Genomic DNA, 21,146 nt, shown 5'->3' with positions numbered 1-21,146 from the left:
GATGATCGATAGTGATAACAATACACATAATTAAGCTGTAGAACTAAGTTGTCCCTATGATTTGTATATTTGCAATTTGGTGAATGAGTCCTCACAATATTTTTTTACCCGACCAGATTAATCATTGTAGTAGTTATTGTGGCATCATCTCAATAGGGTGAGCAAAATGGACGTGGAGTATCTGCTCCCGAGCTCATTTGAGCTCGGGTGAACAGTAAAATCTGAAAAAAATTCAAAATATATTCAAAAATTCTGAATTTCTTTTGAGACCAACTTTGACAAAAGTTCTAAGTGCATGCAAAAATTTGGCATGAACTAACATTTCTACAAGGCATGGCAAAATAAACAAAAATGGATGCTCTGAAAATGCGCATTTTCAGAGCATCCATTTTTGTTTATTTTGCCATGCCTTGTAGAAATGTTAGTTCATGCCAATTTTTTGCATGCACTTAGAACTTTTGTTAAAGTTGGTCCAAAAAAAATTCAAAATTTTTGAATATTTTTCGATTTTTTTTTTGATTTTATTGTTCACCCGAGCTCAAATGAGCTCGGGAGCAGAAAGACACTTTCGGAGCAAAATCTTGCATTATCTTGATTTTTCCTATTGAGCTGGACGACCAAATAAAAAATAGTCACTTCAGTTTCTTATTTTCTGAAACTTAGTTATATTTGGTGGATATCTATAACTCATTTGGTATTAATAAATCGATTTTTTTGGAATGAACACAATGTCAAGATCTTTGACATAACAAAATTTTGCAGACATGGAGTTTGAGGCTATCATTGATGAGGTATCGTGGAGAGTTGTAAACTGCTTGTCTTGTTTTGAATCATGTTCGTGTTATTTTCTCAGGCCATGCATAGAGCCGCAACACTGTTTTCTTGAAAACTGACCGTGTAAATTCCTGTTTTCCTATAATTGATCCCGTAAAATCTTCCTTTTTTATTTTAACAAAGTTTGATGTCAGGCCTTTTGAGATAACTTATTACTCCGTAGTTGTTACTATGGTTAAGCCCATTCATGTGTCAAACACAGCTAAAGAAAATCTGAAATGAGCGTCACCTACCTCGCACCGACTGAGCTGCATCACGGATGCGCCCCAACCACTAGCATTCATGCTTCAAAGCCCATGAGGTACATGATGAGAGAAAAAAAAGATGCATTTTAACCTTAGATTTGATGGATATACGTGCCTTCCTCCATCACAAAATAAGTGGTGTGATTATTGTTTGGAAAGATGATGTCTCCGTCGATGGCGAGATGATCAATCGATCGATTTCGTCAAATTTTAAGCTTCACGACTCCGGTCCGTCGCGTATACACCGTACACGAGGGTACCAACCGATCGACCTACTCTTGTTATAAAAAACATGCCTGCATACGTCCGTGCCTATAAGGGCACGGTTAAGACCATGACGTGGTCAGTCCCAGCGCGAGCACGTGTGGCTTGCGCCATTCCCCAACCCAACCAAAAAGGTCAGAAACGTACGTCGTGCAACAAACAGGGAAAGAAATCCGCAGGCTCCAGGCACGCCGCACCAACCCAGGCCCAACCCAAACCCAAACCCAAACCCAAACCCAAGCCCAACCACCCGCCGTCCGGCCCCTGCCGACCACGCCCACGTCACTCAAACTAGCCGCGAAAAGAAAAATAAACCGGATCGGAGGAGTCCGCCAGCCCGCCACCGTGCCGCGCGGCGCCCCGTTCCCATTCCTTCCCGCCCCCGTCGCGCGCCGCCTCTCTCCTCCTCCTCCTCCTCGCCCATGGCCCCGTCCCGGCAGCCCACGGCGCTGGCGGGGGCTATGCTGACCGGCAGGGAGAGCGTGGTCCGCCTCATCGGCCGCCGCCGCCGCTCCCCTCTCCCCGCCCCACTCGCCGCCGCGCTCCTCTCCCCCTCCCACCAGGTCAAACCCCAGACCACTCGCCGGGTCCTCCTCTACCCGTGCCATCTATCCGACGCTCAACGCTCCTCTGTTTTTCTCCAGGCCGACGACGCGGGCGCGGGCGAGGCGGCCGCCGCGGGCCCTTCTTCGTCGGTGGGAGGGGGCGCCGGCGCGGAGCCGGTGGCCTGCCCCGTCTGCGGCGAGTTCATCCCCGGCTCCGACTACTGCGTCAACACCCACCTCGGTCCGTACGCGCACACTTCGCCAGCTCCGCTGAATCCGTGGAACGCTCACTTCCCTTCTAAGTTTGCTTAGCCGCGTTAGCATTCCAAAATGCTGCTTGCGCTGACATTGACTAAATCGTTGCTGTACAATCACAGCCCAAGTAAATGCCTAGACATCCAGCTCGACCCGGTTAGATAAGTTCATGTTGATGTACTTGCCTGCTTCTGCAGAGTCGCACTCTGTCACTCCCATCTGCTAAACGGTCATTTACAGTCAGACAGTCAGTCACCGGCTTAACCATGTATACTGTCTTGGTTGGTTCAGTAGGATAATCAGGTTCTGTTCAATTCTGCTCCTGTTATAAGGGGAAGCATAGGAAGCTTAATTTGCCAGGCTTACCAATGCTGTCATGTTCTGAACCCTTCTGTTTTGACATGAACCGTGCAGATATATGCCTCTCCAGAGGAGCGAAACGGAAGTTAACACAGAGCAGCCTTCTCGATTTCAGATTCAGTAAAAAAACAACAGTTGAGCCTACTCCAGACATTGTGAACAATGTTGATGAGGCAGAAAACAAGGGACTGACGGATGGAGATGTATGTACTGACAGAGAATTTTGCTCCATGAATAGTGACACCGGAAGTCCCGAGAATAGCGCAGCCGCTTTATTAACTGGTTGCCTGGATGGTTCACCAGGCATTTTCGAGATGCATAATACATGTACACCTTCGAATGCTGGCTTGCCAAATATGAAGAGTGCTCAAAATGGTGACACAGATGAGAAGTTATCTTCCTGCTTGATTTCTACAGGAACAATTTCTGTCAGTATTGGTGCATGTCCAGACGCGGATTCTAGCACCACGGTAGCTATTGATACTGTCATAGTGGGCCGGAGGTTCCGTGAAAGCTTTGAACTGCAAGAAGGCATGGGCATTGCTGTTTTAAGAGATCCCCAGAATGCCAAGGATCCTGATGCTGTCAAGGTTTCCATCCTTTATGAATGAATTTTATTTTCTGTTGACATCCCATTCATGCATAATTTTTTCTTAATACCATGGATAGGTGCTTTATGCAGGATCTGATTGCGGGCAGATGCTTGGATATTTGCCTCGAGAGCTGGCTAAGGTCTTGGCTCCTCTACTGGACACACATTTTGTTGAATGCCAGGTGATTCCTTATTATATTGCAGAAGTGTAATATGACATGCAATTGCTAGGTCCTCAAGAGTTATATAGGCTGTCCTCTTGTTGAATATACTGTGCCGTCAACTTTACACAGAATGATTAGTGATGAATAAACTAGCCTTGAACATCTGTGGTAAAACTCTTAGAAATATTACTCCATGCTATCTTAGTGAATGCAGCTGATGCTAAATGGACACAGTAAATCAACTTTGCATAATCAGGCTACAAGTTTAATTTGGATGTTGCACTTGGATAGAACACCTGTAACATCATATATGATCTCTCTGTATATTTCTGCTCTCACATTTTAGCTAATTTTCTGCTTATTGGCTATAAACCTTAATGTTTTCATACCTAGCAGTTGTAACTTGTAAGACAGGTCTAGGGCCTGTTCTGAATAAATTTTAGCTGTGAGCTATGTCACCATGTTAATGATTTTACATGGTGGTCTTGTGTCTGTAACTTAAGCTGTTTTTTCAGTAGTCGTCAACGAGTTTTCTCAGACAATCAGTTTAGGGTATTTCTCTCAAACTGTAGGCACACCACCACTGTTTTAATCAGGATTCCAACAAAGTCCCTATGTTCATATACAAGCTCCCACCTAAAATTCTTTTGTAATCCAAATGAAAACCTACTCTGCCTGTAAAGAAAGTTCAGTTTGAATAAAGGTTTGTAGGATCGGGAGGTAAATTGCTTAACTAAATCCCTGGAAAAGACTGACCCGACTTCATATCCAAGTTCGCACTCTCTTTAAGCCTAAAAGTTACTGAAAGCGCACGCCAGCTGTGGAAGTAGTGAAGTAGAATAACACGTATACTCTGGTGTAAACAGATCCTTAATCAGAAGTAAACCTGGGCATACCCCGGGCCGGGCCGGGTTTCAGGCCGGGCTTTAGAAAGCTTGAACTGAAAATCCCAAGCCCGAGCCCGGCCCGGCCTGGAAAAAAATCGAATATTCAGGCCCGAGCCCAGCCTGAATGGATTAAAAAGATGAACTTTGGGCCGGGCCGGGCCGGGCCGCTGTGTAAAATGGCTATTTTCTCAAGCCCGAGTCCGGCCTGAACTACAGACCGGGCCTATTTTTCAAGCCCGAACCCGGCCCGAACATAAAGCCCGGCCCGGGTCACCGGGTCCGGCTTCCCATGCCCAGGTTTAATCAGAAGTAGCACTCTCTATAAGCCTGAAAGTTTGCTTTGATTGTTTTATCGAGATTAATGTCCTTAAACCAGTAAGGCTAGGAAAAACTATCTGGTGGTGATTTCTGTGTCAGCTTTTCTGATGCCATCAATTTTGGTGCCAGTAATTGTTTCATTGTGTTTGCTATAGAAAGGTCGCATTTTGGCAGATATTTTTTTTAACAAGTTGATAACCATCCAACTCCTGATGCCTACTTTCCTATTTTGTTAGGGATTTGTGGCTGGTTTGCCTGAACAACAGCTTGACAATGTGCCCATCCAGCTAACTTGTCAGAAATGTGAAAATGACAATCAGAATTATGAAGATCTGAGATATCAACAATCCTTGTGGGAAAATTTTCTTGGTGTTGTTAGAAATGGAAATTTCCAGGAACCTAGCAGTGCAAGATACCAGACAAATTTTAATACGATGCTATTGGATGTTATGACCAACCATACACACCTTTTCAGTGATACAGAAACATCATTTTTAGGTTGTTTATTTTATTTCCTTCCCATTCCATCTTATGATCAAGAAATCTTAATGACAAAGTATATGTTTTAACACCCAATAGGATCTTTTAATTCGTTATCGAATGATGGCCAAAGGCTTTTTGTGAAGATTTACACTCGAAAAGGTCAGCTCCTGTTGTCCATAATGTCTGTTGATAGGTAAAATGTTGAATTGGCTCCATTCATGTTCACTATGTCTATAGTGCTAATGACTTAAGTTTAGTGCATGTATTACTTTTAGTTTGTTAAGAAGAAGGGAGCCATTTATTAAGCAAACATAACATTGCACTTGACCTACTGAATTTCTTGCAGGGCCATGGTTTCGGGTGAGCAGCATTTCTTATCGTGAGATATCAGATGTTGAGCAGGCAGCCATGGAGTTGAAGTGTAATAACCTGGCCCTACTCATTTTTTGTTACTAGTGCTTTGCCATTCTTTAGCTATTTGAACTGGAAGTTCATTTTTTTTAATAGTGGCAGGTTACATAGACATGTTTTCTTGCACTGATGTTCCGTTTGAACATGATATGAATGAGATTCTCAATGTGCTAAGTGTTCCTGAAATGAAGGAAATCCTAAAGGAGCTCCCTAAGGTTTCAATCTTATCTTCAACTCCTTCCTTATTATGCAAAATTATGCTGTTTGTCTTTTCCTACCCAATCATTTTCTTATAATCGTTTAGAATCATCATTTGTTCATGTTGCTATTTACGCAAGTTATACACTACTTTAGGATTGATAGTAGCACGTCTATATCTATACCAATATAAAAAGACCCAATGGGGCAGATCCAACTAATCTAGGCCATCAAACCATGTCAATCCAATGACCTACATGGCACTAATGTTGAGGGCCCAACATGTTTAGCATGCAATTAATACCATACCTAATATAAATGTCAGTATTAGTCACATAATTAATACACAAAGCCTCTTAGGAGGATTGTACTTTCCATCTTTTCAATGAAATGAAACGCAAAGAGTCTTTTGCGTTTTCTCGAAAAAATATCACCGGCCTCTTAGGAGGATTGTACTTTCCATCTTTTCAATGAAATGAAACGCAAAGAGTCTTTTACGTTTTCTCGAAAAAATATCAGTGGGCAACTAATGTCCTACCTAATACCAATGTGCGTTGCACATACACGATTACTAGTTTATATAATACCAGTATGGCAGTATATCACTGTGAACTTGGTAGTAGTGCTGTTGATCTACATCGCATCCACACATCCTGACGCACATATACTCACACAATAGCATGTCCTGCAAATAAGTAAGGCATATGATCTGACAATAAATAGAATATTGGTCATTTATCCATAATGTTTGCCTACTAAAGCTCAGAGAAAATGATATGATTATACAACTATACCTTTTCCTTTAAATATGCCCACAACTTTTGAGTATGATGAGTGGCAGCACATAATGTACACCAATTAAAAGTAGATATTCAGAAACATGTAATCTTGCTCGAATTGGTAGAGGAAAAGCCTGATAATATGGATTACCATCGGAAGGTTACATTTTTCAAGTGTTCTATTCAATTTTATGTTTCATTCAGAAGTTGTCACAATCACCACAAGTCCCGAGGCATTGCTAACACAGTGTTTCTCTAATATGCAAGAATACAAACATCGCATTTCTATATATTGAAAAATAAAATAAAATATCACATTCCTCTATTTTGTTCCCAGGATAACACAAACTGCACCCGTCGACATGAGCTTCTTAGCACCCTTCTCTCCATGTACAATAATGGAACCTGGTAAAGGCTCTTTCCTTGTTTCATTCAGTCATTCTTGGACATTATGGCCCTGTAAGCAAATTCACCTCTGGAATTCTGGATGCAGCACAGTGCTACCAAAGCGAATTTTTAAATGGACAGGAACCTGTATAAGAATCTCCAATATGGCCGATGAACTTCTGTGGCGTGTTCAGGTGAATATAAATCTTGCATAAACTGTTTATCCTACTTACAGTATTACTCCATCCAACGATCTGATGATCGAGAGCAATTATGCAGAGGCTATTTTTTCTAAATGGTGATCAAGATCTTTCATCCTTTCTATTAGTGGATCTTGGTCTGGTGAAATTCCCAGACTACACATGCAGGGTTTCTCATCATATTTTTCAAGAAAGAAATGATTTACTTGAGTACGAAGAGGTGAACTTTTCATTTCTTTCCTAAAAACAGAAGCATAGCATGCCAATCTGCAGCTGTGTTTAATGTGTTATATGTTGCAAATAGGCTATTCGACTGGCGCAGTTCATGGATGAATCTCTTGATAATGATAACATGGAATTGGTGTCAAGATGCGCTGATTTGTCTGAGAATCGACTATGCACTTTGTTAAAAGAGGAAGATAGCAATTTAACTGATTCTCCTCCATCATTCTATTCATGCTTTTCATCTACCTGGGTCTATTCGAAAATACTTACATTAGGTGTCTCTGCTTACGAACGTGAACGCAGGTAAGTTGTTATAAACTTATGGATCAACTCAACTAGTATTTGCATGAATTTATTTGTTTCATTCAATTTTGATTGAACTGGAACCCTTGGCTATACTATTTATGGGTTGTGTTGACCCGTCTTCTGGTCTGCTATACACATAATTGGGTGCTTTAGTTTACTCTTACAGCTGTCAGATATTTAGTTACGCTATCTAAAATAAGATATTTAGTTGTGCATGCACATATACTAGGGAGGCTGTAAAGTTTCATCTTGTATGCAAATTATGGATCAATATAAAGTTTTGAACTAATGCATTCACAGGAGGGATCCTTTCCTTTCTTTATTGAAATTTATAGTTTTAAAGAACTTCTGAGCGTGCCATTTCACTCATTACCTAATTTTGTTAATTACGGGGCAACTAGATATCATGCAGACTATTTTGCAGGTATGCAGATGCAATAAGGACTCTAAAGATACTACTTAGTAAAGTTGCTTCTGGTAGACGGCGAGGATATTGGACACTGAGATTATCTATTGACTTGGAGCATATGGGTCGCCCTAATGAGAGCCTCTCAATAGCTGAAGGAGGAGTTATTGATCCATGGATCCGTGCTGGGTCAAAGATTGCACTGCAGAAGAGAGTTCTGCGTTTAGGCAAACCTCCACGACGCTGGAAAGTTCCGAGTTATGCTGATTCTCTTAAGAGAAACATAAAGGAGGTAAATATCGCTGTGATGGTGTCATGTGGGGTCAGCCCTATAGGCAACGACCCACGCGGGCTGGGCCTGCACCAGCCTAAGCTATGGCATATTGTAATTACAGAAGTTGAGTTAGATTAGGAGTCTGGGCTAGTTGGAAAGGTTTAGTCCCGAAGGTTACCCTGCCAACTCCCAATTAGAGTAGGAGTCTAGTCTTGGTCAGTCAGGAGAAGGTATTTTTGTGTGTCTGTCTACTGGAAGGTGGTAACATGTAAAATGCTAAATAATCTGTCTTTGGGATGCATCACACATCTTTCGTTACCAGGTGAACATCGAAGGAAGGCCATTGAATTGTGAAATAGGAGCAAAGAATGTGTTTTATGGCTATGATGGTGACCGTTGTGGGGTAGAGCAATTAGCTTTGCAGTATTATGCTGATGAAGGAGGTGGCTGGCAAGGTACCCATTCAGAAGGTGGCATATGGATGACAATCTTTGGCCTTCTAATGTGGGATGTAATATTCTCAGAAGTATGCGATGTCTTCCATTCTAAATTTCAGGTACTTGACTTATGTACCTTTTCTTTGCTTTGAGTTGCATAACCATGTGTGTTGTGTCGGCATGTTGCAACGACTATACTTTTGATATTGGTACTGCTTGCACGTCTGAGTTAACGGTGAATGCTGTTTTTCTAATCATGGTCTTTTACTTGGCTTCCATACAATGACTTTGCACAGCTTGATTTATGTCTTCTCTTGCAGACAGCCCCTCTTGATTTTGAAACAGACGACTTCTACAAGTCAAGAAAGGACCTTATAGAATCACAGCTGAAAAGGATACATGATGGAATGGCTGAAGAGTTGCTCATCAGCTCCTGGGAGCTACATCAAGGAACGTCCTGCAGGGGTGTCAACTGGGACAGGCATTCGATGGCCGACGTCCGAGCTGTTGTTGCGGGCGTTGGCGGGCATCGCTTGGCACTACTTCTCCGGCATCTGGCCCTCGATTACAGGAGCTGGTCCAGCGGGATGCCTGACCTGCTGCTATGGCGCTTCCTGGATGAACGAGGTGGCGCTGAAGCGAAACTTGTGGAGGTCAAAGGACCAAAAGATCAACTCTCCGAGCAGCAGCGTGCTTGGATCTTTGTCCTGATGGATTTCGGCTTTGATGTGGAAGTTTGCAAAGTGAGCGTAGTCTCGAAGCGGAGATAGCTCCCATCTATACCTGATGTAATAGCAATTTCATTGCATTGGTCGCTTCTGCCAATGTATTCAAGCAACGGACCAAAAGCTGTATAACGTGTAAAAGCAACATTGTTCTTGATATTTGCACCGATGATTGATGCTGCCCGGCGTAAAATCGTTCTTACAATTTGGCTATACGGTGTCATTCTAACAAAACTATCGCCGGTTCTTGAAAAGCTCAGAACTGAGAAATGCATGAATTAACTCATGTCCCCGGTTTTGGTAACCTACTTCAGGTTCTGAATGTAGTATCAGTAGGTGAAATATGGCGAAGTGCATGGATGAACCCGTGGACATATGAACCCACTTTGGAAAGGGAAAACTTTGTTTTTGCCTCTCTAGATTTTGTCCACTTTGTTTATGCCATTCTATAATTTGACATCTCACTTTTGCCATTCTTAGCTTTGTACAATACATCAAAAATGCTATTCCGTGGCAAAAACAATAAATTTCCATTTCACTTTTGCCACTCTTAGCTTTTGATAATGTATCATAATTGCCACTCTGGAATTATTGTTTTCGCCACGGAATGGTAATTGTGACGTCAAATTCTAGAGTGGCATAAGCAAAGTGGGCAAAAACTGCAGTGGCAAAAACAAAGATTTCCCCTTTGAAAAACTCATCTTTAAATGCTAAAAAATTCTAAAAAAGTCTCATGCATACATCTTCACATTTTATGTGTGTGCCGAAAGTTCCACGAAAAAACAACTTTTTCTATGGCTCGTGCAAAAAAGACAAAAAAAATGTGTCGTGGAATGCTATTTAGAAGCACTGAAATTTGTCTTTTTCTGGTGGCAAAACCCAAAAAATATTTTTTTTCATAAAACTTTGTGTCGTACACATATGCTGCGAAGATGTATGCATGAAATTTTCTTTTGATTTTTTTGACATTTTAAAACGTATTTAAAATGCAGTTATTGAAAAGAGGGTTCCTATGCCCATTGGTTGATATGCAGAAACTAGAACTATAAATATAGTCATAACCGCACTAGAGTTGGAGTGAAAGGCTGTGCCCCTAATTTGGTTATCTTGGGGGGCAAATAAGGATGATATCAGAGATCACACAAGCTGGTACCTGGTAAACACAATCAGGTAGTACAAACTGCAAAGGACAAAGTGATACTGATAAAGACTGATATTATATTCAAAAGAAGCCGAGGTTTGACGAACAAAACCATGCCATTACAGAGGAACAATGACAAGTTTCGCCACCTCGATGTACTCGGAGGCTGGCAACTACATGTATCAGTCATTGCCATGAGCATAGGTACATCTATACGCAACTTCTCGACTTGCAAAAGGGGATGAACACTGGGCCGCCTGATGCTGATTTGACACTTCAATCCCTTCTGCTTGAGGTCCAAAATATAGGCCACAACCAACATGTTATAGCCGGACAACTATGCGCTGTGGTATAAGGGTCGTCGTAAGTTAACCATGCATCCTCCAGGACAGCTGCTGCGCCTGATCTAACCTTTTTATACGAATATGCTGTTAAATGCCTCCTCTAGTGCTCTTCGCCTGCCCAACTCAGCAGTCCAACCACCTGCCCGAGCTCCTCTCTCCGCGCGTAGTCGCATGGTCTCCTCGTCATATCCATGTAGAGGATCAGATGGACCACCAATTGGCTGCGGGGCATTACCTGTCGGACGAGGCTGATTCAACCCACCAGGAACCGCGGCAGGCGCATACTGGCCTTGAACTCCCGCCCCACCACTAATACCCTGGGAGCTTCCAGCAGCCTGTTCAATTTGCAAAAGTACCAAACATTGACATTTGCACAACAAAAATATACGAAGCACTTTAACAAAAAAAAAGCGTCAACTTTCAGTAGTACAGATCAGAAATCACTGGAAAGCTGAAAAGGACTTAAGTTCCTTATGGTTCAGGCAAATACGCAAGTACTCAATGTGGCGTAAATAAAATAACTGAAGATAATTAGCGACTAGAAAATCAGGTCACAAAGTTAAGATGATAGTATCCTGTGATGATCAGATAATTAAACAACCATATCTTAAGTTGCAATACCTCTATGCGAAATTTGTATGAAGATAGGATGATAAATTGGAGACGAAATGCAAATTCACTGCAAGCTGAAAAAAATGCTAGTGGAATATCCAGCTTGCTAAAGTTGTCCATTCCATCACAAACCAGCTAGCGTATTTCATCTAGATATTAGACTTTCACAGTATTTGATTGACACATATCTGATATGGGCATTACCTTGTAAGATCTAAAAAGTTGGCACTTCAAAAATTAGCATTACGCTGATACCATTTTATAAACAAACCTTTTAGGCTCTAATATTTGACAACTAGTAAGTGTAGAGTAAAAGTACTGAACGTCCTCCATAAATGAATGCTTGTAACTACACAAAGCTGATGAGAATGGACACATGAAGTGTATCATAGAGTGCGAGTATCAACTAACCGTATCACTGGGGCCAGCCTTTACAGGGACCATTCTGCTCGCTTTAAGCGCCGCAGCAAGATCTTCAGCCTGTACACCGGCCAAAAAGCTCTCAATCAGGGTCGCGACAAGCTTTATCAGTGGTTTAGACTCTAGAACATACACATGAAACACATTATGTTCACTGAATCTCTGTTGCATCATCAGGCACACATAAACGAGCAGCATACCCTTTTAGCTCGCGACAGGTATATCTGCTCAGCATTCTCCTGCTGATACCTGGCAATCCTAGCCTCGATCGCCTCGACATCAATTCCTTCGATCAGGTTGAATGCTTCAAGAGAGGCAGCCCTGATCAGAATCTCGCTAATTGCTGCATCCAAGAACCAAGAGCATACGGAGAGGGATGGACGGGCAACTCACTCATATCCTCGACCTCCTCCAGGTAATCGTTGTAGTCTTTCAGCGTCGGGAAGTGCTCCCGCGTCTTGTTGAATCTGCGCCGGCATCCACAGAAAAGGAGAGTCAGCCCTAGCAGCTTCGACAGCGGAGATTTTGTTCAGAGGAACCTGAGGGAGGGAGGGAGGGAGCGCGCGCATACATGCTGGACATCCTCCGGCGGAGGGTCATCTCCTTGGCCCACGCATTCCCGCCGCCGCCCCCCACCACCACCATCTCGCCGCCGACCGGACCGCGAGATCGGCTGCCCTGGAGTCGCGCCGCGGTAAGTGGGCTAGGGTTCGTTACCGGAAGCAAGCAAAGCAGAAGGGGAGAGGCGGAGGCCCGTATGTGCTATATCGAGAAGCGCGAGGGCCGTTCGGCGAAAAGGGCAGGCGGTCGCGGATCCGGGCCGCCCGATCGAGATCGGACGGCGGGGAGGAGCGCGTGCCCGTGCTTGTAGCCTCGGATCCTCTTTGCCCCCCCCCCCACCCCCTTGGCCACGTCGCAGACCCCCGCGATGGCGCTCCCGCTCCGCCTCCTCGGCCGCCGCGGCCGCCTCCCGCCGCCGCTCGCCGCCCTCGCCCACCTCTCTGCCGCCTCGCCGCACCGGGGCCCCACTCACGAGCCGCCCTCTCCTGCCCCTCCGCATCGTTTCCCAGCTCCCGCCCCCCCTTTCGCCGTGCCCGCGCGGTGCTTCTCCTGGTACTCCCGCCCCCCCGCCCCCGCCCCCGCCGCGGCCGAGGAGGCCCCGGCTGACGAGGGCGGGAGCGCCGACAAGGAGTTCGTCTACTTGAACGATGCGAGCACCGTCGATTACGGGAAAGAGCTCGCCGACGCGGCAGATGGCGCGGCGGATGCTGCCGTCGGGGTGGCCGCCGGTGGCAATGGAGGCGGCCTGTCGGGGTTCGCTATGGACTCGCTGGTCGGCGTCCTCGACGGGTTCCATAACCTCACCGGTCTGCCATGGTAGGCATCCTGCGGTGGAAGGCTCGTCAATTTCCGTTACTCTTGTTAGTATTACTGCTGCTGCTGCTGCCGTGGCCGCCATTAATTTGAAATTAGTAGGTTCGATTAGGCATTTCTCATGCGATTACATGCCTCCTCCGTGCTACTTGCGTGTGCTGTGGCTAGTAGCTCTCTTCGCTCAGAAATTGCCAGATCCTTCATGTCTAAGAACAACTTTAGTTAGCTGCGAATGTAACCGCTGGTTTTCATTGCAGGTGGTTAACAATCTCCGCCTCCACTGTGGCCATGCGGCTAATCATACTCCCTACCCTGATAGTACAACTTCAGAAGACCGCTAAAATCGGCCAACTTTTTCAAAAATGTATGTTCCGCCAGCTTCTCACTTTACTTTCTGGTGCCGATAGAATACCCGATTCAGACTACTGCTGTTTTTAAGTGTTTATCTTTCATAAAATTATTCTTAAATCTCCGGATTCATATACTAGCATTTACCAACTGGTAAACTTAATTTGTGGGGAATACCCCTTCTAGAGCCTATTCTATTCTTGAAATTGAAATGTTCATTTTAGCTGAGACTCCCAGAGTCTATTCTATTCTTGTCTGATTGAGTTCGGATTGTTTATATTTTCTGTTTCTGTTTCTGTTTATGTGTTTCTGATTTTACTCTCATATATCTCCTTTTAAAGTGCCCCCTCCATTGCCTCCTCCCCTATCAGGAAGGAGTTATCGTGACCAATACTCTCTTTTCCGGAAGAAAAGGCAAGAGCTTGGTTGCCCCTCCTTTCTTTGGAATTTCGCCTACTTTGCAGTTCAGGTAATGATACAGAACTTGTGATAAAATCTTCTATGATTCACACTGTTTGAGAATAGATAACATTGTGATTCATTTTCCAAAGAGCCCCTTATATGTTTCTTGTTCCTTATCTTCTCCACTCCCCTATTCATTGTTTCAAAAGCAATTAAAAGAACATTCAACACTAACTAATTCTGCACTTTCTTGTTATCGTCTCTTCACTCAGCTGTTTGGTCGTATATGCAGTTCCCTTGCTTTATACTGTGGATGGCAAGCATCCGGAGTATGTGCCTCAGTAATCACCCTGGATTAGATAATGTATGTTCAAGGTATCTCTGTACCCAATTATCTTTTATTACATTCCATCTGATATTCCTAAGCTTCTTTAAAAGAGTATTCATCTGTGAAGGTTTGGTGTTGTAGCCATATTTTTTTTCCAATGCATATTTTATATTGTATAGGCATTCATGAAGTATGCTCACTTGATTAGTTTTTTTTCTTCAGAAAATGCAAAAGACTTGCGTTTCATTTCATTGGAAACAAATCACTTGAGTAGTTTTGCAGCTTAAATTTCCATTACAGAGATGATGATTCATATGCAGCAGCATTTTTTTAAATTTCGATCATGATCCAACGGATGTGAATTATATGAGAATAAAGTCTGGCATTCACACCAACTTAACTAATAATGTCTGTAATTCACATTTAAACGAAGGAAAGTTGATGAGCTGAACTCAATAAGCACATAACTGATAAGTGATGCAATTTGATATTTTTTGGATCATACAGGAATTTTTATGAATTTTTCTTAACACTGGAGAGAAAAATTTCTTGCATCTTCATTAATAAGATCCATCGTGTAGTGGTTCTTTTTTGTGATATAAATATTCATATTTGACAAGTTAATTTGATTTCAATCTATCTATATATATAATATTCTGTTGGTATTTCTTGACAATTACACAGGGCGGTATTCTGTGGTTTAATAACTTGACCGAGTTTCCACATGGTGCTTTAGGTCCTGTTTTTCCTATCTTAGTTGCTGGGCTCCATTATTTAAATGTCCAGGTACTCTACTATTTGGTGTCGATTTTTTTTTGTGTGTAAGATTTCTCTTGCCATTTCCGCCTTTTTTAGTTTTTTAATTAGTTACCCAAAGTGGTCGGACCCTTCTCCGGACCCTGCACAAGCGGGAGCTACATGCACCAGACTGCCCTTTTTTACCTGTTATTGCCTGGCCAACACACAGTTGTAAAAGGCGAATGGCAACTATGGTTAAGTTACACAAATTGATATCATTGGATTAGTAAATCTTTTTGATATTGGGTTTATGAAATATGAACAGTATTCTACAGGAAAATTGCAGTCAAAATTTTAAATTGGGGAGACGAAATGTGCCCAACAATTTGAAACGGAGGGACTATGTGTTGTCTTGCATTGTGTGATCATTAATTCAATGTCTGGAGTCACCTGTTAGTATTTTTCTCTTGAAAAGAGGTTAGCATCTCTTGTAATATTGGACATTCAGGTTTACAAGTCCAACTGCTATACCTGGGAGTTGTAGGTTGGAACTAATCATGCGAGTGTGAATTAAGATATTGCAATCAGGGCTTTAACTAGTTTCGGCTCGATTAGAAGTTTTTTTTTTTTGGTTGGTTGCTAATGACCATCTGTCTGTTGGTGGAGGGACCATGATATCAAAGTTCGAGCTATCAGTCCATCTGTGAATTAACCTTATACTAGAGCAGCAATCTTTCTTTTCTGATTCCTGATGATATCACTTCCCTTGATTTAATCACAAAATATCTTCTGATGAAAGTTTTTATGCGAGATCTCTTCTGATGGGAGTTGAAAGGTTATCTGTTCTTTTCATTGCTAACTGGATGATAACACTACTTTATATATTCAATGAAGCTAGGATTTGCTGCCAGTTTGCAGTAAACTGTCTTTGACTTTGTTTTCTTGCCTTCCTCAGATTTCCTTCCAGAAAAGCCAGGCAAAGCATTACCCTGGAGTTTTAGGTTTATTAGCAAAGGCATGTTTCTCAAACCAATGGCATATTTGATACAGTTTGCTAGTTGTCGCAAGTTACCTGTAAATTACCCGCATAATTGGCATGTTGCTAACATCTTGTGTAAAGAACATGAATGGTTGGCAGTTCACTCGGCAAACTACATATTTTAACTCGAATTGTTTCAGTAAGTAGCACTGGATGGATTTGTGCACTTGTGGGGTTTAGTTTGTCGGCATTACCAAGAGCACACTCCACATGTTTTCTGCGTGTAACTAGATTGCACAAGGTTGAATATTTGATCCTCCACTTACAAATGGTATATATTTTTTAACTGTATGATGAATGGTATACTGTTATTCACTTAAAAAGATGTTGCACTGTTATGGGCATGCTAATGTTGCTGTTGCTGAGCTGCTATGCTGACTTTCTGGTTTAATATAGTACTCCTTCTGATCCATATTAATTGTCGCTGCTTTAGTATAGCTTTAGTACAAAGTTGTACTAAAGCAGCGACAATTAATATGGATCAGAGGGATTAGAAGTTATGGTCCTGCGGTAAGATGAATAAAACCTTGCGTAGGCATGGACTTTGTTTGGCAAAAGCTCAAGTGTTGGCCTTACTATCTGCAATATGACATTCATTTTTTATTTAAGAGAACTTGCTCAACAACATTTGAATGCCCATGATTATTATTCTGGGATGACCTTATGTGTATCTTCACTCTAATGTTTTGAAACTATTTCTATCTTGCTTGCAGTACTACAGGATTTACCTTGATATTATGGCTATTCCTTTGTTTCTTATCGCGTATGTGGTCCCTCAGGTCAGTTCCTTCCAATTTGCTTAGACATATTAATTCTGCAAATTAGATAGTTATATCTTTCTGCCCTATTTTGAGGAAAATTTCTGCCCGACATTACGATCTTTTTAGTCACACTATTGAAAAGTACTCCCTCCGTCCGAAAATACTTGTCATAGGAATGGATGTATCTAGATGCATTTTAGTTCTAGATACATCCATTTTTACCCATTTGTGCGACGATTAAATCCGGACGGAGGGCCTCCACTTATCCCTGTTTGTGCTGTCCTAGAAAACTGCGTTGCATTGGATAACTTAAAGATGCTGCAATTGGAGGAGGGAAACATATCATATTGAAATGTTAACGGCCCGAGTTGTGTAATCAAAGTTCTTGGGGCAGAGCTTTAAGCTAATATTAGGAATGACGTCGTTGTACTAAGAGTTCAATAGAAGGTGGTTTTATTATCTTAAACGTAATCATGCATCATCATCCAACAGACTGAAAGAAGAATTACTATTTAGTGCAAATTTTGTTTAATTCAGGTCACGTTCAGATGATAGTGATGCATTTTATTTACCCCTATTCTCTTTGATTGGCAGGGGAGCCTGGTCTACTGGACTACCAATGGTTTATTTCACGTAGCACAGGTCAGCTGAAGTTTTTCATTCTTGCAATGGAAGCCATTTCTTTGTTAACTTTGGATATTGCTGCACTAGTTTTTCTAAGAACTCCATGCTTACATATATGTATATATTTGATTTATGCAAGGAATGCATTTTAAGGCCCACCAGTTCTTTTATGTTATTCTTTTCTTGAGTTGGAAATATAATTATGTGACATGGACTAATTTTACATATTATGTTGAAAAGGGAGAACATGGGTCATAACAGATCTGGTAGAGTAATGCAAGGAATGCTTAAGGCCCACCAGTTCTCTCTTAACTTTTTGCCAGCTTGCTGTTAGTCCAGTATATGTTCTAGTACCAGTGATTTTGGCATGTGTACATAGCTATGCTGTAGATTTTTTATATTACTGTTCCAATAGTCGATAAAATGGCCAGATAGCTTCTCATATGTTTTACTGAACAAACTTGATTGTGCAGTCGACACTACGTATTTTGTATGTCATTCTAATTTTTAAATGGTTAAAAACGCAGCAATTGTCCCTCAGAAATGATACTGTGTGCAAGATGTTGGGATTGCCTGACACTGGAGCTCTCGCTGGTAATACATCGCCAAAATCTCTTCACGAGGGTCAGAAGATAATGCAGGTAAAACCATCTGAAGTTTTAATGTTGTAGCCATTTGCTGTTCTTATTATATGCATCATGTGCAGTTGCCGTCATGCTAATCTAACTATTGATTTGATAATTCTGCATCCTGATTCTTGTCAGTAGAACACATTATTGCACTTTTTTTTTGAGTGTATACCTGTTTTCCTGCTGCAGTTTGGTTTATTCTCTTATAATCAAACTTGCAGCGGTGGCCCCTTGGAGATTCTCACATGCAATCAAAATTGGGATCGTCTACAACTCCGAAGTTTATGTTTGAGGATAGTAAAATAATGGATGAAAATGTATCTGCTGAGTCCAGTTCACCTGAGGAGCTTCTTGAAGTATGGATGACTGCAATCTATTGTCATGGGATATTATTTTTATCATTAATTCTGAAGCATATATCTGTATTTTTCTAACAGCAAGCATTACAATATTTGGGAACTGGCTGCCAAGATCAAGCTGTTCCACTTATCAGGTATTGTTTGTATCTGGTTGCCTTTTTGGTTCATCTGCAAACAGTACAAGTTGATGAACAATCTTTCACTACAGAACAGCAATAGAGAAAAACCCAGATCTACATGTAGCTTTGATTGGAATGGGACAAACCTTGTTCTCAAATAAGTTGTTTCCTGAAGCCTCATTGTGTTTTGAACATGCTATACCAAAGGTATCTTGTAATCTCATATGTTTGGTACTCCACTTTGTTAGTTATGGTTTGATGTAATATAACACACAGTAAGATTTACTGCTTTCTGTTGTGTAGATCGAAGAACAGGATCCTCTTCTTGTGCTTGCATACTTTAGTGCAGGTCTTTCACGTAAAAGTCAGGTAGAGTATCCGTTCACCTGTTTTTAAGCCATTAGAAATAGCAGTGAATAGCATAAGCACTCCATCACTTCCCATTGTAGGGCGATAAGGAGACGGCAATCAAGCTCCTGCAAAGACTAACACAGCTCAAGGAACCAGAACAAATGATGAACAAAGCGTGCTATTTCAAAGGCTTTATTGCTCTAGGAAGGTAACTAAACCCTTTTCAGATCATTTTATCAATGTAAGCTTACAGCTTAGAGTAGTCTCCACTCTTCCGAGTATTGATCGCGGCAAAACGAACTAGGAACACCTGCCAGTTTCCCCATTTTGTATTGCAACTTTTTTGTGTCTTATATAAGCAGCAGGAGTGTTCGAGCGTACATAAGTTCACATGTTGTGTTTGGTTTGTACTTCGTATACCTAAGGTTGTGTTGTAGTGTCAGCTGCATGTAGCCGACTTAGTAATGCAGTTAGTCCACTATTCAGGTTATCTACTTATAGTGAACTTATGAAGCTTAGTTTAACTCCACTATTAGTTACCCATCACAAAGATTAAGGTGGGTCGAAAGAGAGGTATTCGGTGAAAAAAAGACTAGACTAGCCTTGCATGGGAGGTATGCATCGGCTGAATCTTTTTTCCACTCCAACCAGCTTGTCACTCTCTCACATGCACTCTGTAAGCACCATATTATGCATGCGTATACGATGAGTGGAGAAAAAGGCCACACATGGCTTATTAGAACAGGAGGGGGTGACTTAATGCCATCTCTGGTAGTTGGACTAGTATGTCCGAAACAAAAAGGAGCAGAAATCTTTACGCCCTGTAAATGTGACATTGACTTATTATATTTTTTTACCCTTGGTTTTGGAAGAGAAACCTAATTGCTACTCCCTCCCTCCCTCCCATAATGTAAGACGTTTTTTGACACTACACTAGTGTCAAAAAATGTTTTACATTATGGGACGGAGGGAGTATATAGTAGCTGAAGTCACTGACATTTGTTTGCAGTATACTATTGAATGAAGGTCGGAAATCCGAGGCTGCAAAATACCTGCAAGTGGCTATTGCTTATGATCCTGGTGTTGAGAGATTTTTGAAGGAGTGTGAGGAAGCAATGGAAGATCAATCAAGTCAGCAGAGCACTGAGCCACCAGACCTTAAAGGACCATAAGACACAGTACAATATACTGTTCACAAGTTTTGCTCGGCAGTTTAACTGCGTTTTCCTACTCGGCATGTTCAGTTTCATCCTTGTAGTACATTTAGAAGATGTTTGAAATCAGATAGCGGCGATGGTCTAATATACCCTGAATCGCTTGGAAGTATTGGGATAATATAGGCGCTTCAAACTTTGTAGGGTAACTATTCGCGGCACAGATGTAGCCAACGATTGTGTTATTATGATACTAGACATTATGGTGTTATATAGTTTTGCGTGGATGGTCTTGGAATCGCGGCAACAAACTATAATGAATCTGTAACAGAGATGATCTTGGAATCAGCTGCTAAAAAGTGCACTGTGTAAATGAGTTGAATATGTGTCGAGAGGATGCTTTTGATTCACAATGCAAGCTGACATGTCAGACCAGTAGCTCCCAGTCCCAGTCTCAGATGAACCGCAGATTTTTTTTTTGTGTGAACAATATGCTCATATTGTCATATTACCAAGATACTGGTGCAGTAATACGAAATCCTTAACGAGCCCTTCATTCAGTAAATCCTTCTTAACATGACCAAGGCAGCCAGTTAACCATCTTCCGCAAACTCCTTTGCATGAACATATTGCCGACGAAAAGGGATGTATAGGCTTCAAAGTTTGTCGAATAATTGCGCGATGTGTGTTTGTGCGATTGGGTGTTGTGCTTTTACAGAGTAGAGATGAAGATTATCATGACCTTACTGAGAAAAAAAATCATCAAGTGGAGGCATTACCATGGGAGGAATATTCTAGTGCTCCGACGTAGTGCTTGCTGCTCGCATTTACGAGTAGACTGAAATAAATGGCAGGAGCTTGAGCTTCAGATGACGCATCCTATATTTATTCTCACTATCTTATTTATCTTGATATGTACTTTATCCACATCACCAGTTAGATTCATATGTAAAGATACTTCCCCACTAATTCTGCATGTGCATGCTCCTTCTAAGAGCATCTCCAACAGACACGCTACGAAGCCGCGCGCTAAATTTTTTTTACAACATCAAAATAGCGTTTTACCGCGCCGGATGACCGAACATCTTCAACAGACGCTCAAAAATAT

General features: G+C 41.9%; 3 protein-coding genes across 4 annotated transcripts; 2 read left to right on the top strand and 1 right to left on the bottom strand.

The window, feature by feature from the left end:
- Nucleotides 1-1,789: 1,789 nt before the first annotated feature.
- Nucleotides 1,790-9,488, top strand: LOC123410833 (fanconi-associated nuclease 1 homolog). 2 transcript variants are annotated; one of them, XM_045103772.1, is made up of 15 exons: nucleotides 1,790-1,906; nucleotides 1,988-2,129; nucleotides 2,558-3,093; nucleotides 3,173-3,277; nucleotides 4,701-4,962; nucleotides 5,044-5,106; nucleotides 5,294-5,368; nucleotides 5,455-5,573; nucleotides 6,673-6,743; nucleotides 6,829-6,916; nucleotides 7,002-7,142; nucleotides 7,227-7,450; nucleotides 7,878-8,151; nucleotides 8,456-8,689; nucleotides 8,891-9,488. In XM_045103772.1, exons 1-15 carry the CDS (start codon nucleotides 1,805-1,807, stop codon nucleotides 9,338-9,340), a joined length of 2,886 nt encoding a protein of 961 aa, XP_044959707.1. In that variant the 5' UTR covers nucleotides 1,790-1,804; the 3' UTR covers nucleotides 9,341-9,488. The 2 variants fall into 2 exon arrangements, with proteins under 2 accessions (XP_044959707.1, XP_044959708.1); XM_045103773.1 differs by lacking the exons at nucleotides 1,790-1,906; nucleotides 1,988-2,129 and having other exon boundaries at nucleotides 2,643-3,093; nucleotides 5,461-5,573.
- A 1,007-nt stretch (nucleotides 9,489-10,495) lies between these two features.
- On the bottom strand, nucleotides 10,496-12,526 carry LOC123410832. The gene is made up of 5 exons (XM_045103771.1): nucleotides 12,384-12,526; nucleotides 12,206-12,279; nucleotides 12,013-12,116; nucleotides 11,804-11,872; nucleotides 10,496-11,115 (listed from the first exon to the last, which is right to left on the bottom strand). The coding sequence occupies exons 1-5, from the start codon at nucleotides 12,455-12,457 to the stop codon at nucleotides 10,852-10,854; spliced, it is 585 nt and encodes a 194-aa protein (XP_044959706.1). The 5' UTR covers nucleotides 12,458-12,526; the 3' UTR covers nucleotides 10,496-10,851.
- A 198-nt stretch (nucleotides 12,527-12,724) lies between these two features.
- LOC123410831 (ALBINO3-like protein 2, chloroplastic) lies at nucleotides 12,725-20,420 on the top strand. Its single transcript, XM_045103769.1, has 15 exons — nucleotides 12,725-13,189; nucleotides 13,444-13,550; nucleotides 13,876-14,003; nucleotides 14,229-14,300; nucleotides 14,949-15,050; nucleotides 15,958-16,017; nucleotides 16,755-16,820; nucleotides 17,397-17,444; nucleotides 17,954-18,067; nucleotides 18,277-18,411; nucleotides 18,493-18,548; nucleotides 18,623-18,740; nucleotides 18,837-18,902; nucleotides 18,983-19,092; nucleotides 19,894-20,420. Exons 1-15 carry the CDS (start codon nucleotides 12,741-12,743, stop codon nucleotides 20,054-20,056), a joined length of 1,794 nt encoding a protein of 597 aa, XP_044959704.1. The 5' UTR covers nucleotides 12,725-12,740; the 3' UTR covers nucleotides 20,057-20,420.
- Nucleotides 20,421-21,146: the final 726 nt, after the last annotated feature.

This window comes from Hordeum vulgare, chromosome 7H (genome assembly GCF_904849725.1).
Source record: "Hordeum vulgare subsp. vulgare chromosome 7H, MorexV3_pseudomolecules_assembly, whole genome shotgun sequence".
NCBI classification, from domain to species: Eukaryota; Viridiplantae; Streptophyta; class Magnoliopsida; order Poales; family Poaceae; genus Hordeum; species Hordeum vulgare.
The sequence above is the reverse complement of the archived record's forward strand: the minus strand, read 5'-3'. Positions and strand labels throughout refer to the sequence as shown.

Excerpts from the sequence above, each read along its gene's own strand:
- LOC123410832 (XM_045103771.1), bottom strand. The coding sequence starts at position 12,457 with ATGGTGGTGGTGGGGGGCGGCGGCGGGAATGCGTGGGCCAAGGAGATG. Across the intron at positions 12,117-12,205 it reads GGAGGAGGTCGAGGATATGA|CATTCAACCTGATCGAAGGA; the intron begins GTGAGTTGCCCG and ends CCTCTCTTGAAG. Across the intron at positions 11,873-12,012 it reads ACCTGTCGCGAGCTAAAAGG|GCTGAAGATCTTGCTGCGGC; the intron begins GTATGCTGCTCG and ends GCCGGTGTACAG.
- LOC123410831 (XM_045103769.1), top strand. The coding sequence starts at position 12,741 with ATGGCGCTCCCGCTCCGCCTCCTCGGCCGCCGCGGCCGCCTCCCGCCG. Across the intron at positions 16,821-17,396 it reads TCGCGTATGTGGTCCCTCAG|GGGAGCCTGGTCTACTGGAC; the intron begins GTCAGTTCCTTC and ends TTTGATTGGCAG. Across the intron at positions 18,068-18,276 it reads AGGGTCAGAAGATAATGCAG|CGGTGGCCCCTTGGAGATTC; the intron begins GTAAAACCATCT and ends TCAAACTTGCAG.
- LOC123410833 (XM_045103772.1), top strand. The coding sequence starts at position 1,805 with ATGCTGACCGGCAGGGAGAGCGTGGTCCGCCTCATCGGCCGCCGCCGC. Across the intron at positions 1,907-1,987 it reads TCCTCTCCCCCTCCCACCAG|GCCGACGACGCGGGCGCGGG; the intron begins GTCAAACCCCAG and ends GTTTTTCTCCAG. Across the intron at positions 2,130-2,557 it reads CTGCGTCAACACCCACCTCG|ATATATGCCTCTCCAGAGGA; the intron begins GTCCGTACGCGC and ends TGAACCGTGCAG.